This window comes from Microcaecilia unicolor, chromosome 3 (assembly GCF_901765095.1).
Source record: "Microcaecilia unicolor chromosome 3, aMicUni1.1, whole genome shotgun sequence".
NCBI classification, from domain to species: Eukaryota; Metazoa; Chordata; class Amphibia; order Gymnophiona; family Siphonopidae; genus Microcaecilia; species Microcaecilia unicolor.
Genome location: NC_044033.1, coordinates 158,204,892 through 158,222,356, shown reverse-complemented (window position 1 = coordinate 158,222,356; position 17,465 = coordinate 158,204,892). Strand labels below are relative to the sequence as shown.

The following is a 17,465-nucleotide window of genomic DNA, read 5'->3' as shown; positions in this document are numbered from 1 at the left end:
AGCTTTCCACAAGCAAATACAAAAGTGGAAGAAGCCAATCACAAGCTCCAAGTTGATCAATAAAAGACAGGCCATGTTTTGGCACCCAAGCCTTCGTCAGGGGTTCTCATAAGTCAGCCATAAATTCATACTAATGTTGAAGAACAGTAACAAGATAAGCTGCTTCTCTTGTAGATGCTGACATTTTTGCCGCTATTAGTAAGGAATATGGAGTAAAGCCCCATTCTGTGTTATTGTTCTTCAACAGCTGTATGAATTTATGGCTGAGGCTGACTTATGAGAACCCCTGACAAAGGCTTGGGTTCCAAAACATGATCTGTATTGAGTTTCAACTGTCAGCATATGTTGAGTTTGAAGAATAAACGTCTTTTATTGATCAACTTGGAGCTTGTGATTGGCTTCTTCCACTTTTGTAATTGCTTGTGGAAAGCTTTTGTTTTCCTGTTTTGCTTTTACCGACCAGAGAGGCTCAGCTTTATTATCTTTTTTTTTTTTAAGTTGAAGCTAAACAGTGCACTTTCTCTGCTTGCTTTTGGGTTTAGTTTAGTTTTTTTATTTTACTACTACTACTACTAATGTTCATCCCAAAAGGAAACCTCTAATCAGTCTCCCCAAACCAGAACCAGGATGTACAGGCTCCTCTTGGGCTTTGCTACATGTGTGTGGATCTTCAAGGCAGTGCTGTGGAGGCAACTAATATAGCTGCAGGGAGTGAGCCATTGGGAGGAGCCATTGAGGAGAGTGAGCCATTGGGAGGCTCAGGTCCTGAAACAGTTAGTCGGCCCATTTTGGCAGGAACTGTTGCCATTTTAAGTGCAGCCTCAGCATCGCTGGGTGATCAGCAGCTGGTGTTAGTAAGGCAGTGGGCTATTACTGGGGATGAGGGTGAATCCCCTTTTCCCCCAAAGTATTTGCTGCTCCTCTGTCAGGCCTTCTGTTTGAATCAGGGCCAGCGAGGGGGGAGGTTCTTTGTCAGTCAGGGCCAAAGGGGCTGAGGGGCCTTCGGGAGCCAAAAGGCCCAGACTTTCTGCAGCACAGGAGTTGGCAGATGAAGATGATGCTTATGGCTCCCCTGCCTCCGTGGATCCACCACAAGGGGATCTGGGGCATTTTAGCTAGGTATTAGACCCCCTTGGAAGAATTTATGAAGGGAGATACCCATCAGTGGTTTGCATTTTTAGGCGGTAGGAGCTGCTTTATAGTTCTAGACCTGTTGGAGGATCAGCCTCTTGTGGCGGCTCGGGAAGGAGACCCTTTTCTGAAAAAGAGATGGAAAGCCAGCTAGGACATTTCCTACGCACCCGAGTATCAGCAAACTGGTAGAAGTTGAGTGGCAAGTACCTGACATAGGTCTACGAATTAGTGAGGCCATGGCATGGTTAAATCAGCTTCCCGTTTCAGAGCAGAAGAGGTTCCACCTTCCCAAGGTAAACGCCTTGGTTACAGCAGTCACGCTTGGTATAGCCCTGAAGGATCCTTAGGATCATAAGATGGAAACTACTGAAGCAGTCTTTTAAGTCAAAGCTTAGTTCTGCAGGTGGCTGCAGGATCTATGTGGGCCAGGCATGTATCAGTTTGCGGGGTGGTTGCCTGACCCTGATACCTGAGTGTCACAAAACTCTGCAGGTCATCTTTTACATTTTGAGATGGGGTGGCATTTTTGGCAGATGCTTTTTATGATTTGCTGCATGCGTCCACAAAAAATGTGGCCCTGATGGTGTCAGAGAGGCATTTTTTCTGGTTCAAGGCCTGATCTGTGGATGTAGCCTGTAAGATCCACCTTAGAAAGCTCCCTTGTATGTTGTTTGGTGAATACTTGGGGAAGCTGGTTAAGGAACTGGGGGAGTCTACGGTTCCTAGGCTTCCGGATGATAAATCCTGTTCATCTTCCTGTCAGTCTTCAGACCAGGGGGGATTTAAGGAGCCTTGTAGATACCGCCTGGGTAGAGAGGTAGGTTCTGGTCCAGGAATCAATCATATCAAGGCGGCAAGCGAGACGGCTGTGATGGAAGTCAGGAGGCCTCCGGTGTCTCATGCTCAGCTCAATGAAGGATGGGACCCACTCATCAGTGGTCCCAGTAGGCAGTCAGTTGCATTTGTGTTACCAAATGTGGAACCAGATAACCTCCACTCAGTGGGTTCTGGAAGTTATATGAGAAGGTTATGATCTGGAGTTTACTTATCCCTTACCTAGTGCCTTCCATGTGTCGTCACACCCCACAGAAAGTAGCAGTCATTCCCTTCAAGTTAAACAGATTACAGCAGTTGGCCATGGTACTGCCCATGAAGGAGGGTCCAATTCTAGACCTCAATAGGGTGGCCATTTCTTCTGCTAGATTGATTTCAGAGTTGCATGATCTGTCATTCAGGAACCCGTATATAAGTAATTTTCGAGAGTAGGTGGTTTTGTGTGTGGTTCTGTCACCTTTTTAAGGGAGGTTAAACACGTTCATCCACTGGTTAGGCCAGTATTGCCCCCTTGGGACCTTAATTTGGTTTTACCTTTTCTGGCCCTTTGAACCTCTCAGACACTCTTCAGTTGAAGACCTTCTTCTCAATTGCTTTATGGTGGCCATTTCTTCTGCTAGATGTTGCAGGATCTGTCATGCAAGAAGCCGTATATGAGTATTTCTCGAGAGTAGGTGGTTTTGCGTGCAGTTCCATCTTTTCTCCTGAAAGTGTTATCCCCTTTACATCTCAATCAGACCATTTTTTTCCCAGTGTTTGGAATGTTCCTGGGATTCAGCAGAGGGGAACCAGCTGCATTGTCTTGATGTCTGGAGAGTGTTGTGAGTGTATTTGAAGCATACAAAGAAGTTTAGGAGTTCTGATAGGCTCTTTCTTTTGTTCGAGAGACTGTGGAAGGGACAGGTGGCCTCCAAGGCCACTATTGCCATGCGAATTAGGGAACCAATTGGGTCTGCCTATCTTCTGAGGGGCTGGGGGGAGGAGCAGGTGCCATTGGTATTGAAGGCACATTCATCTAGGGCCCAGGCGTCATCCTGGGCGAAGCAGACAATTCCACCACAGGACATATGTAGGGTGGCAATCTGGTCTGCTCTTCATTTTTTTGCTCCTCATTACAGGTTGGATGTGCAGGGGTGGTTAGATGCTGAATTTGGGATCAGGGTTTTAGTAGCTGGGTTGACTGCTTCCTGCCCTCGTTGAGTACTACTACTACTACTACTATTTAGCATTTCTATAGCGCTACAAGGCATACGCAGCGCTGTACAAACATAGAAGAAAGACAGTCCCTGCTCAAAGAGCTTACAATCTAATAGACAAAAAATAAATAAAGTAAGCAAATCAAATCAATTAATGTGAACGGCCAGAGAGGAGGGTAGGTGGAGGCGAGTGGTTACAAGTGGTTACGAGTCAAAAGCAATGTTAAAGAGGTGGGTTTTCAGTCTAGATTTAAAGGTGGCCAAGGATGGGGCAAGACGTAGGGGCTCAGGAAGTTTATTCCAGGCGTAGGGTGCAGCGAGACAGAAGGCGCGAAGTCTGGAGTTGGCAGTAGTGGAGAAGGGAACAGATAAGAAGGATTTATCCATGGAGCGGAGTGCACGGGAAGGGGTGTAGGGAAGGACGAGTGTGGAGAGATACTGGGGAGCAGCAGAGTGAGTACATTTATAGGTTAGTAGAAGAAGTTTGAACAGGATGCGAAAACGGATAGGGAGCCAGTGAAGGGTCTTGAGGAGAGGGGTAGTATGAGTAAAGCGACCCTGGCGGAAGATGAGACGGGCAGCAGAGTTTTGAACTGACTGGAGAGGGGAGAGGTGACTAAGTGGGAGGCCAGCAAGAAGCAGATTGCAGTAGTCTAAACGAGAGGTGACAAGGGTGTGGATGAGGGTTTTGGTAGAGTGCTCGGAAAGAAAGGGGCGGATTTTACGGATGTTGTAAAGAAAGAAACGACAGGTCTTGGCGGTCTGCTGGATATGAGCAGAGAAGGAGAGAGAAGAGTCAAAGATGACCCCAAGGTTTCGAGCTGAGGAGACAGGGAGAATGAGAGAGCCATCAACAGAAATAGAAAACGGGGGGAGCGGGGAGGTGGGTTTGGGGGGGAAAATGAGAAGCTCGGTTTTGGTCATATTTAATTTCAGGTGGCGTTGAGACATCCAGGCAGCAATGTCAGACAAGCACGCTGAAACTTTGGTTTGGATGCAAGGTGAGATATCAGGGGTAGAAAGGTAGATTTGGGAGTCATCAGCATAGAGGTGGTAGGAAAAGCCATGGGATGAGATTAATGAACCAAGGGAAGAAGTGTAGATAGAAAAGAGGAGGGGACCAAGAACAGAATCCTGGGGTACGCCGACAGGCAGAGGGATAGAAGTAGAAGAGGATCCACCAGAGTGAACACTAAAGGTGCGGAGGGAGAGGTAGGAAGAGAACCAGGAAAGGACAGAGCCCTGGAATCCAAGTGAGGACAGGGTATCGAGAAGTATGCTGTGATCGACAGTGTCAAAAGCAGCGGAAAGATCAAGAAGAATGAGGATGGAATATTGACCTCTGGATTTAGCCAGTAATAGGTCATTGGAGACTTTAGTAAGCGCAGTTTCGGTTGAGTGGAGAGGGCGAAAACCAGATTGTAATGGGTCAAGAATAGCATGTGAGGAGAGAAAATCAAGGCAGCGGCGGTGAACAGCACGCTCAAGTAATTTGGAGAGAAAAGGAAGGAGGGAGATGGGTCGGTAATTAGAGGGACAAGTAGGGTCAAGTGAAGGCTTCTTAAGGAGAGGTGTGACCACAGCATGTTTAAAGGCAGCAGGGACAGTCGCAGTGGAAAGTGAGAGGTTGAGAATGTGACAGATAAAAGGAATAAGAGTAGGAGAGATGGCATTAAGAAGGTGGGTGGGAATGGGATCAGAGGAACAGGTGGTACATTTTGAGGAAGAAAGGAGAAGTGTAGTTTCCTCAATAGTAACTTCAGGAAAGGAGGAAAGGGAATGAGGGGAAGGAGAGCGAGGGGAACGGACTAGTGGAGGGAGAGCTGGTGAGGTAGAGAAAGCAAGGTTTATCTTTTGAACCTTGTTGTGAAAGAATTCAGCAAGGGTCTGAGGAGATAGTGAAGGGGGAGTTGGGGGAGGGGGCACCTTGAGGAGAGAGTTCAATGTGGTGAAGAGAAGTCGAGGATTAGAGCCAAGAGAGTTGGTCAGTTGGATATAATAATCCTGTTTGGCACGTAAAAGAGCAGATTGGAAGGAGGTCAGCATGAACTTAAAGTGTAAGAAATCAGCAAGGGCCCGAGATTTCCGCCAGAGGCGTTCGGCGGAGCGGGTACAGGAACGTAGGTAGCGGATATTAGAAGTCAGCCAAGGTTGGGGTTTTGTACGCCTTACAGGGCGGGTCATCAAAGGTGCAAGAGTGTCTAAGGCAGAGGATAGAGTATTGTTGTAAGAAGAAACAGCCTCGTTGACAGACATGGATGGTGCCACAGTAGAGAGGAGGTTTGAAACATGGGAGGATAGAGATGAAGGGTCAATGTCGTGAAGATTCCTAGATAAATTAGATAGGATAGGACGGGACTGGGAGGGAGGAGATTTAAGTGTGAAAGTTATAAGATGGTGATCAGAGAGGGGAAGATCGGAGGCAAGGAAACTAGAGGGTGAACAGTTGGAGGAGAAGATGAGATCTAGACAGTGACCATTTTGATGAGTGGGGGAGGTGGAGCATAGTTGGAGATTAAAGGACGACGTTAAAGCGAGTAACTTGGAAATATAAGAGTTGGAAGGATCATTAGCAGGAATATTAAAGTCACCAAGGATGAGAGAGGGGGAGGAAGGATCATGGAAGAAGGCAAGCCAGGCATCAAAGTCACTGAGAAAGGATGAAAGGGACTTATCAGGGGGACGATAAATGACCGCTATTCGAAGAGGCAGAGGAGAGAAAAGGCGGATAGAGTGGACTTCAAAGGAGGAAAAACAGTGAGATTGAGGTGGAAGAAGGGGTTGAAATCTGGAGGAGGGAGAGAGAAGTAGTCCAACACCGCCCCCACGGCCAGCAGGGCGAGGAGTATGTGAAAATAGATAACCGCCATGGCACAGGGCTGCGACTGAAGCAGAGTCATCAGGGCAGAGCCAGGTTTCTGTTATGGCGAGCAGATGGAGGTGACGCGAGATAAAGAGGTCCTGGATATAGGGGAGTTTGTTACAGATAGAGCGGGCATTCCATAGGGCGCAAGAGAAGGGCAGAGAAGAGGAGGGGAGTAGAGGAATAGAGATGAGGTTAGAGAGGTCACGGTGAGATCTGTAGAGTTTGGATAATAGTTGGTGAGGAGGGCCAGGATTGGGATTGATGTCACCAGCTGAGAGTAAGAGAAGGAGTAAAAGAGAGCGGAGGAGAGTAGGAGAGGTGTGGCCACGAAGGCGTCGAAGGCGAGAGGTATTTAGGTGGAATGGGGAAGGCAAAATGGAGGGAAGAAAGAGACGGAGATTAAAAGCCAAAAAGGAGGAAGAGGGTAGGAGAGAAGGTGAGGTGATGAGTACTGCTTTGGCACTTCCCACTTGTCTGGACTGGTTTGGAGAGCCAATGAGGAAGGAAAGATTAGAGGTTACTTTCTAATTTTCTTTCCTTGAGGTCTCCAAACCAGTCCAGAACCCTCCCAGTGGATTTCTTTCTTACAGCAGCCAAAGTGAAGAAAATAGAGTTGCATTGCTGATCTCCTGTAATATTGTTCTTCTCATTTCGTTTCGAACCAAAGCATCTGACCAGGGGGTAGCCTAGTCTCCACATTCTTCTGTTGATTGACTGATTTACCTGTAGTTTCATTATTTGCTTGCCCCCAGTTGTTTTGTTTTGGGGGTTCGTCTGTTACCATTTTTCTTTGACAATAGTAAAAACTGGCTGATTCAGGGATGTACAGGACCCCATATAGGGTGATATCACAGCCATAGTAGTCTCAGTCTCCATCTGCTGGCAGGAGGGCACAACCCACTCACCTGGACTGGTTTGGAGGCTTCAAGGCAAGAACATTAGCAGCTAAGCTCTAATTTGTCTTTTTAATTGTGTGTCCAAATAGTATTTACTGCAGTCAGGAAGGGCTACCCTCATGCTTAGCTACTCTCAGCTGCTTTCTACCCTATACAAAGGCTGAGATCTCACTTTGCACCTTTGTCAGGGCCTGCTGCAAGACTTCCACTGGTAGGGCTTGGAATAGGTATAAGAGCTTCAGAAGTATGATCATTTTGATATCCTAAGTACACCCAAACCAAGAAAGGGCCCCATCCTTAGGATGAGGAGATAACCCATTCCTCTGCAGTAAAGGGACAGTAGGGGTATTTTTGAAAACAGCAGGGAAGAACCCCTTTACAGTGACTCTGGTGCAAATTCACCGGCTGCCTCCCCCTGGTGCTTCTGTTAGTGATGGTAATATGCACACTTAATACATTCCAGGGAATTATGTACCAAAAAAAAATCAAAATAATATACACAAAATAATAAAATAAATTAAACAGAACAATGTTTTCAGTATTCTAGAAATATATGCAGGTACTTTCATACTTATCTCCCAGTCAGTCTTAGGTCCCCAGTCCATCTCTCTGTTGGTCATGTTAACAGCACTGTAACATAAATTCTGTGGTTACTGGCAATCAAAAAATGATTTGCTTACCAGTTTTTTGGTAGGTTGCCAAATGGCGACCTGGTTTCAAATCTGCTGGCCTTTAGTTTACTGCTGAGTTATCAAACATGTTTGCAGTATGCATTATCTGCACTAACTGTACCTAATGATTAGAACAACAGACTATCAGGGAAACAAGGGTTCATATCTCACTGCTGCTCCTTGAGATCTTGGACAAATCACTTAACCCTCCATTGCTTCGGCTACAAACTTCGGGGTTAGGGGTCTTTTACTAAAGTGTGGTAAGCATTAACGCGTGCTTATTTCAGCAAAAAAAGGGCTTACCACGGTTCATGCTCAGGAGCTAGGGTAGTATCTTCAGGATTAACTAACGCTCTTGGTGAGATGTCATCTTTTGAGTCACAACGTATGGAGAGCGTTAGTTAATCCTGAAGATACCACCCTAGCCCCTGAAGAAGCTTCCCTAGGCTGGCATCACTTCTTTTTTTATGAAACAATTTCTAACATTACTGTATTTTAAAAAGGTCACACCAGTCAGGAGCTTAAACAGTATTGATTATGGGATATTGATAAGTTGATGAAAATAAACATGGCATTCTGTGGAGTTATTTGAAGAACTTCAAACAGACTAAATGAATTTTGGCCATTTCCCAAGTTGTAAACTAATGTTCATTTGGATTAATGTCTTTTCCACATTATCAGGAAAACAGTAGAACTTGATGACGGACAGAGTGTGCCAGTAATGGTAGATCAAAGCAATCAAGGAGCAATTCTGTAATGGCTGCCACCTTTTAGGCATCTTAATGCTGCATGGTGAGAGACTATATATTGCAGCGCTCAGGAATCTTCCACAGGTTTGACTGAGGGGAGATCACCGGTGGATGACTCCTAGGTAAGTGCAGCATGGATCTGCCCAAACTATACCTCTTCCACCGGGCAACCCTCAGCACTGTCTCTCTCCAGCTCACTCCACAACCCACTATTCCCCCCCCCCCCCCACAAGATACCCACTCCAAACAATACACACTCATCTTTCTCATCCTCTTTCTCCCCAAAGGTGACAGAGGCTACCCACAGCGGAGTTGGCTCATGACCCCGATAGTGCACCCACAAACAGGGCTGGAGGAGACATCGGACCACACGTGGAATCATCGAGCGCACCTTTGGACAACTTAAGAACAGGTTCCAATGTCTGGACTGTTCTGGAGGGGAGCTCCTGTACAGCCCCTAAAATGTGGCAAAGATATTCCTGGCCTGCTGCATGCTATATAATTGGCAATGTGCAGAGGACAGGCCCTCCCAGAAGAGCCACAGCAGCAGGCCCCAAATGAAGAGGATGAGGAGCCCCCTCCACCTCCCGCCCACAGAGCAGAGCAGAGTGCACACCAGCTGGGGGCCAGAGCCAGGCAAAGACTCATCGAGACAAGTTTTGTGTGAGAGTAAATTGACATTTATTGCTATCACATACAACTAACACACCACCACCACCACCACCCCCTCCCACCACCATCACCTGCTCTGTGCATATTCCCTTCCTTCCAACCCTAACATTCCTTCCTCCCAGCACCCCCCACCCCCAGCATGTCCCATCACTTTCCCCGCCCCCTCCCCTGGCCGCATCCCCATCCCCTCCTACCCCTCCCACCGTGTTCCTGAGCAGCTGGTGGCAGTCCAGCTGTTGATGCTGCAGGGGAACTCTGTTCATAGTCCTCCTCTGATGAGGTCCCACTGTCCTCAGTGTCCACAAGGCAGCCTGCTGCCTCAGCTGCCCTGTGGAAGTCCGGCCACCTTGTGGTCTGTGGTTTGCCCTGCAACCTGGGCATAGGACCCAGAAGGGGAGCTGGTGTGGTGGCTGCTGGACCAGTGGCTGGGGGGGGGGCTAAGGATCTCAAGCTCCTCTTCTTTGCTGTTGGTTGCTGTGCAGTGGTGGAAGGAGACGGCACTTGTTGCTGCATGAGGGCTGTACTATGTGCTTTCAGGTCACGCTGTAGGCCCTCGATGCTGTGCTCCAGCCGTTGGAGCTGCTGTGCCACTTCCAATTTGGCCTGTACCGCTTCCCTTTGCAGCTCCAATTTCTGGTGCCAGTAATCTTCCAGGTGCACATTGTGGCCCAGCAAGTGTGTTGCAAGGCACAGTAGCTGTCTCCTGTGGCTGGATGGCCTCTGCTGAGGATGTGCCCACCCTTCTACATCATCTTTCTCTGTGCCACCATTGGCAAAGGCTGTGGGTGGGGGAGGGAGAGCCTCTGCTGTGGGTGGCCTTGGGAGGCCTTGTCCTCCTCCTTGCATGGCCCCTTGCAGCAGGCTAACGAGCAGCACCAGGAGCTGCCTCTGTGCCTCAAAGTGCTGCTCGTTAGCCTGCCACATCGCTGCCACCTACTGCAGCAATGGGTATCAACCAGTTGCTGCAGGAGGTGCAGTACAGCAACATTGTGCTCGGCTGCTGTGGGTGCTGGTGGTGGTGATGGTGTGGCTAGGGCTGGTGGTGTAGGCGCCTGTATTTCAGCCTTCTTCTCCTCATCCCCCTCAAGGGGGGGCATATCATGCCAGGGGTCAGCACATGGGGGACCTCCCATTGGCCTGGCTCCACCACCACCGCCTCCTCCTCGTCCGTTGCCACCACTGCTTCCTCTTCCTCCTCCTGTTTCTGCTGCTGCTGCCACCCTGTGTATGTAAAAAGATTGTCCTTGAGATCAGCACATTCAACATGGCTTGCATAGTGCAGGAGCTGACTGGCTGGCATGAGGCAGGGATGGGGAAAGGTGGGGGCCAGTGGTGAGCCCTGGGCTATACACATGGGGTATGAGATGCATGAGGTGACATGACAGGGAACCCTGGAAGCTGGTCTGACACAGAGTACACAGCATGTGTTGGCAAGGCACACTCATTCCTCAGCAGCATGTTAGCATTTTCAGTTGTGAATATGGTTGGATGACCAGTGGGTTTTTTTTGTTGTTTTTATTTTTAGGGGGGGGGAGGGAGGGGGGTATAAGCACTATTGATTTACATTACTTTCAAATCATGCTATGACATCCACTAAGAGCAGGACCTCAAGCAGGAATACCATGAAGCAGTATCCACCCCAGAAAGGGGGATACAGAAGTGAGGAATCCTTCCCTGCCATAGCTGTTGCAATGTCAGCCATTCCTTTGCATGTCATCTCATTCATCTCAGAGGAGGTTAGTTGGAAGTTGCAGCCACACTCAAGGGAGGGTAGCTGCAACCTCAGGCCTTGATCTGGGACAGAGGTGTTATGACTTACTATTTGCCTCTTAACATGGAAACTGATATTGTACATGAAATTTGCATTATTCAATAAATACATTTACAAAGGACTACAGGTGCTCTGTTTATAATACTTACATCGAGCCCTGAGGTGCCATCGCACGCTCCTAATGATGTCGGGGTTGTCCCACCGTATGCGTCGGAACCTTCGCCTCAGGGATTTGAGGTCCCGACGTATGCCAAAACGTCTGCAAGATACAAGTTTTTCTAGACCAGGAGGAGTCAGGGCATAGCCCTTCTTGCCTTCACAACATAAATTCATTTGGGAGCCAAATTGTAGAGACACACAACACTGATGATGGGAGGGGGGGGGAACATTACATTGGTACAGGTGATGTCATTGAGGTGGACATGAGGACAGAGAGTACCATTTGTGTGCAGTATTGTTGGGAAGTGGGAATGGTTTGCCTTTCTAGTACATTGATTCTATTAATGAATGTGTGTGCACATACTGATTACCCTTGAATGCAGACTACAGTTAGTGCTTACATTGCTGAGGGAGCTCTTATATGTGTAGCTACAGGAGGGGGACCTGAGAGCCCAGGACGGGGGGGGGGGGGGGGGGGGGGGGGGGGGGAAACAAACAGTTACCTTTCCAACCTGTCTCTTATTTGAGTCCAGGCTTGAATACAGACAGTCCTGGGAGGGCAGCTGGTGGTGGTGCATAAACAAAGTGCGACGGTGCCTCAGGCACAGCTGGATGAGAACCAGGCTTTCAGCGACAGTGAAGTTGGGTTCTCGTTGGAGCGCCATGTTTCTCAGTGAATAACCGTTGGAAAACGTGCATCGCCTTATATAGACGTCCATGCGTGATGGACATCCTTACATGTACAGTTCCATATATGATGAGTCCGCACGTGGGCGACCATCACGCATGGACGAACATGACGTATGGACCGTCGTCACACGTACAGGGCCTTATATGGATGCGTACGTGTTCATACGTGCTGAGCCTTCCTTATATGGATCATTATCAAGTGTGCGAACCTCTTCATATATAGAATAAAATATGAATGTTCCTTGTATTTCTAATATCTGGATGTTCCACAAGTACAGTAAATGTAGTTACGGAACATCCAGGTACGGGAAATATAAATAACATTCATAGTGCAAAGTGTGGTAAAAAGGACGTGTTTCTTGCAGAACTGCCAAAGGACGGCGGTTCTGTAAGATGGACGTACTACAGTTCTGTGAGCAACACGTCCTTTTTTACTGCACTTTGGACGTCCCTGATTTGGATGTTTTGCACTTTAATTTTGGAATGTCTAGGGACGTCCATACTATTTTTTGATTATACCTACCTGATTTTGGACGACTTCGTGAGGACGTCCAAATTCAGACTTGAACGACCTTTTGAAAATGCCCCTCCATGCCACACACTAATACCTACACAGCCCATTCACTTTGGTTGAGCTGTGTCGGCATTGCCGCACAGCAGCCGCTAGCGTGGCATAGTAAACAGGGGAGGTTATCTTTTTGAATTTGTTTTTATAGTAAAATAATAAAAAGTGTTGAATCAATTTTCTGATTTCTGAGCATATAAAGTAAGGTGAGGCATAAGCAGAAAGTAAATGCTGTTGAGCAGGAAATTTAAGCAAACAAATTTGTCTGGTTCTTTTTATTCAGTCTATATCCACACAAACTACCTATCCAGTCTAAAGTTAACCAGATAAAATTTAGGGCATCCATTTGGCTGACCAGAGTTACCTAAGTAACTTTGGCCATCCAATGTTGACTATTGTCACTGAGTGACCAAAGTTAAGTCGCACCCAGAAACACCCCCAATGCCTGTTTTTATCTGTAAATTTTGCACATGGTATGACTTAGCTTGCACAAAATTTAGTCAGTTTGTGAGGGAAAATTATAACTGCGAAGATCCGTTTGGCTAATTTCCAAAGTTGGCAGGCAGATTTTTGGAAAATCAATCTCATTCAGACTTTATCGCATAACTTGCATGAATTTACAAAACTAGGATCGATTTCCTGTTTTTTTTTATTTATTTCTCCCTTTCAGTTCAAGGTCTGTTTCATGATCCAATAATTATATCCCATGTCATCTTTCAATGCTCCCGTGACATGTAGTCCAGATAGTGAGGTAGTCATTGACCTCCCAAAGAAAATCATAATCACTTTCTAACAGTGAATCTGGTTGCTTTCTCTTCCAGATGATCCCCTTCACTCTTCCACACCAGGTAACGAGAGTGTGCCCAATTACTGCAAAAACGATGAAGGAGATATTTTCCTGGCCGCTGAATCCTGGAAGCCCAATGTCTGCACTAGCTGTGTGTGTATGGATGGGATGATCAGCTGTTACTCTGAGTCCTGCCCACCAGTATCCTGTGAGAGACCTGTCTTGCGAAAGGGACAGTGCTGCCCGTATTGCATAGGTAACAGGAGAAAATGAGAGCTTGTCTTATTTTAGTGCTTTTGAATCATTCTGTCCACCATGGGGCAGAAGAGCAAATGCACATATTGAATGATATCTGATAGAGGTCTACATGGCAAATCAATCAAAGCAAAATGGCAATAAAAAAGGAAAATAAGTGTGCCATAGTTAATGCTGTTAATGTGTGTTATGAATAACAAAGAACCCACTGCATTAAATGGAACCTGTGGTAAAGTAATAATGTGCAGTAACATGGTAGTGCATGTTAGTGACTGTAGTTCAGGGGTTCTTAACCAATGGTTTCCACATCCCTTCAAACGGGGAGTGGAGAAGGATCTTGAAATCTACTACGTATCATTTGTAAATGGTCATTTTATTGAACAACATTGTGTAGAATTTATGTAGCATTATAGCTTTAAGTGTGACTTTGGTAGTATAACTCTGTACTACTGTAATTTTAGAGATATGTTAGCAATTAGCACTGTGAGTGGCTAACAGTTAATAACATATGTAGCTGTCAGTAAACACTAATAGATATGTGGTTTAGGAAGGGAGTATGAGGGTTTCATTGATCATTTAAAAGGGTACGGGAACAAAAAAGGTTATGAACCCCTGCTCTATCTGTTCACTGGAACTAGACTCTCTTGCCGGCCGATACTCAAAGCAATTTAAGTGGGCAGGATCCTCTCCTGCCTGCTTAAATCGCTTACTGCTGCTTAAGTGGGGATATTCCTCGGTACTTAACCGGACAGTGCCATTGAATATCACCACAGACTGCTCAACAAAAGCTGTCCTAACGTCATCTGCTTAGCTATCTAGGCCTCAGCACTGAATATTAGCTGGGACCAGCATAACTATTTTTGAGTTTAAAAGTCCTCTTGATCCCCCTTATGGCCTCCCAAATAGACCCCCCACCCTCCTACCCCCTCTCCCATTCTGTGAGAATCACCCCCCCCCCCCCCCCCAAGGTCTAGGTGGGCACCCGCGGGCCTACTTGTCTCCCTGGTGGTCTTAGTGGGGTTATTAGGGGCAGGAGTTAAGCTCCCTTAATCCTGCCCATTGCAAGCTACACTTGCAAAATGGCTGCCATGACCTGTCGCAGCAACTTACGGTCCCACACAAAGTCCTGTGAGCTGCCATGAGAGTTCACAGAAGCCATTCTGCAAGTTCAGCTGCAAGAGACAGGAATGAGGGAGCTTTGCTCCTGCTCCCATCGACCCCACTAGGAACACCAGGGAGACAGTTAGGCCCAAGGGGGCCAACTAGACCTGGGGGGGGTCTCATTTGAGGGGGAGGGGAGAGGTTGTTGATACTCATGGGCTGGGGAGGAGGTAGGAGGGAGGGGGGCTATTTGGCAGGCCGGGAGAGGGATCAGGAGGGCTTTTAAACTCAAAAATAGTTGTGTGGGACCCTGGAAGATATTCAGCCGGGGCCTGCATAGCTTTCAGTGTAAATTAGCCCCAGAGTTTCAGTGATGGTGCCCTCCTAACATGGCCCGGTATTGAAAACCCCGGGCTATCGGCTGGTAGAGGTCTGGGCAGAAGTTGGTCAATGGCTGTGTGGCTTTGAGGAAATTATTTTCCAGAGTTTTGGTCTACCTTGCTATAGAAATGTAAAAAAATAAAATTTTCATGCTTCAGGATAGTCTGCAAAATTTATGTAGATGCATTGTCTATTTGGTTAAAGCATTTTCTGATTATGCTCTATGAACAAGCCTAGATGCATCCTCTTCCACATTCACAGCAAACAGTAGGTCAGTTCTATAACCTAGCTGCCTACATGTATTTGCACATTGCTCAGGTATGTTTTTAAAATATAAGCACTTATGCACATATGTGTGTACATACCCGCATAAGTGCTGGTAAGGCACTTAAGGGCTATTCTGCAAATGCCCATGTAACTTACATGTGTGTATTTGTACGGGGCGGAGCAGGGGCAGAGCCAGAAGTCCAAATTTCAGGGGACCCAGGAGTGAACTGGGGGGGGCGGGGGCAAACATTTCCTCTCAGTTCCTCTCTCCACCTGCTCCCCCCTCAAATCCCCCCTACTCCCACACCTCATACCTTTCCTGGTAGAATTGCCCAAGCCCTGCCAGCCGAAGAAATTCACTGGCCAAGCCTCCATCTGTGCTGCCTCCACAGCATTAAAGCCAGTAGGGTGCTTCTGCCACGGATGCCGGCAGTTCCACTGCTGAAGCATTCTGCCACTTCCTTACTGCTGAGGAAGCACTGGTGGGGGCTCAGCCAGCGAACCTCTTCAGCCAGTGGGGCTTGCGTATCCCCACCAGCCATTCATCCGGTGCTGCAGTTTTGGAGGGAGCCTGAGCACAAAGTTGAGGGGCCCCCTCAACTACGTCACTGGGGCAGAGCATGGGTGGAACTTAGGCAGGACACACATGTACGTGGGAGTAACCTACAAATACTGGGTTGCACATGTCCCTGTTACAGTGGTGGAAATAAGTATTTGATCCCTTGCTGATTTTGTAAGTGTGCCCACTGACAAAGACATGAGCAGCCCATAATTGAAGGGTAGGTTATTGGTAACAGTGAGAGATAGCACATCACAAATTAAATCCGGAAAATCACATTGTGGAAAGTAAATGAATTTATTTGCATTCTGCAGAGGGAAATAAGTATTTGATCCCCCACCAACCAGTAAGAGATCTGGCCCCTACAGACCAGGTAGATGCTCCAAATCAACTCGTTACCTGCATGACAGACAGCTGTCGGCAATGGTCACCTGTATGAAAGACACCTGTCCACAGACTCAGTGAATCAGTCAGACTCTAACCTCTACAAAATGGCCAAGAGCAAGGAGCTGTCTAAGGATGTCAGGGACAAGATCATACACCTGCACAAGGCTGGAATGGGCTACAAAACCATCAGTAAGACGCTGGGCGAGAAGGAGACAACTGTTGGTGCCATAGTAAGAAAATGGAAGAAGTACAAAATGACTGTCAATCGACAAAGATCTGGGGCTCCACGCAAAATCTCACCTCGTGGGGTATCCTTGATCATGAGGAAGGTTAGAAATCAGCCTACAACTACAAGGGGGGAACTTGTCAATGATCTCAAGGCAGCTGGGACCACTGTCACCACGAAAACCATTGGTAACACATTACGACATAACGGATTGCAATCCTGCAGTGCCCGCAAGGTCCCCCTGCTCCGGAAGGCACATGTGACAGCCCGTCTGAAGTTTGCCAGTGAACACCTGGATGATGCCGAGAGTGATTGGGAGAAGGTGCTGTGGTCAGATGAGACAAAAATTGAGCTCTTTGGCATGAACTCAACTCGCCGTGTTTGGAGGAAGAGAAATGCTGCCTATGACCCAAAGAACACCGTCCCCACTGTCAAGCATGGAGGTGGAAATGTTATGTTTTGGGGGTGTTTCTCTGCTAAGGGCACAGGACTACTTCACCGCATCAATGGGAGAATGGATGGGGCCATGTACCGTACAATTCTGAGTGACAACCTCCTTCCCTCCGCCAGGGCCTTAAAAATGGGTCGTGGCTGGGTCTTCCAGCACGACAATGACCCAAAACATACAGCCAAGGCAACAAAGGAGTGGCTCAGGAAGAAGCACGTTAGGGTCATGGAGTGGCCTAGCCAGTCACCAGACCTTAATCCCATTGAAAACTTATGGAGGGAGCTGAAGCTGCGAGTTGCCAAGCGACAGCCCAGAACTCTTAATGATTTAGAGATGATCTGCAAAGAGGAGTGGACCAAAATTCCTCCTGACATGTGTGCAAACCTCATCATCAACTACAGAAGACGTCTGACCGCTGTGCTTGCCAACAAGGGTTTTGCCACCAAGTATTAGGTCTTGTTTGCCAGAGGGATTAAATACTTATTTCCCTCTGCAGAATGCAAATAAATTCATATACTTTCCACAATGTGATTTTCCGGATTTAATTTGTGATGTGCTATCTCTCACTGTTACCAATAACCTACCCTTCAATTATGGGCTGCTCATGTCTTTGTCAGTGGGCAAACTTACAAAATCAGCAAGGGATCAAATACTTATTTCCACCACTGTATATTTAGGTGCTTACACTTAAACCTGGTGTAACTGCAGACTCCTAAATGTTAAGTGTGCCAATACCAGGTTAAGCTAGTATTCTACAATAGACTCTAGTCGCTTTGTTTCTTTTATAGAATAGGCACCTGCTATAGGTTCTCAAGGGAGGCACCAGTTATAGAATTACCCATAGTGGATTA

The 17,465-nt window shown here is 47.2% G+C and overlaps 1 protein-coding gene across 1 annotated transcript in view; it reads left to right on the top strand.

Moving 5' to 3' along the window:
• CRIM1 (cysteine rich transmembrane BMP regulator 1) overlaps nt 1–17,465 on the top strand; it is an 882,829-nt gene that overhangs the window by 829,711 nt on the left and 35,653 nt on the right. Inside the window, exon 13 of the mRNA XM_030196525.1 lies at nt 13,025–13,246. Within this exon, the coding sequence (XP_030052385.1) occupies nt 13,025–13,246 (222 nt within the window). The remainder of the gene's footprint in view (nt 1–13,024; nt 13,247–17,465) is intronic.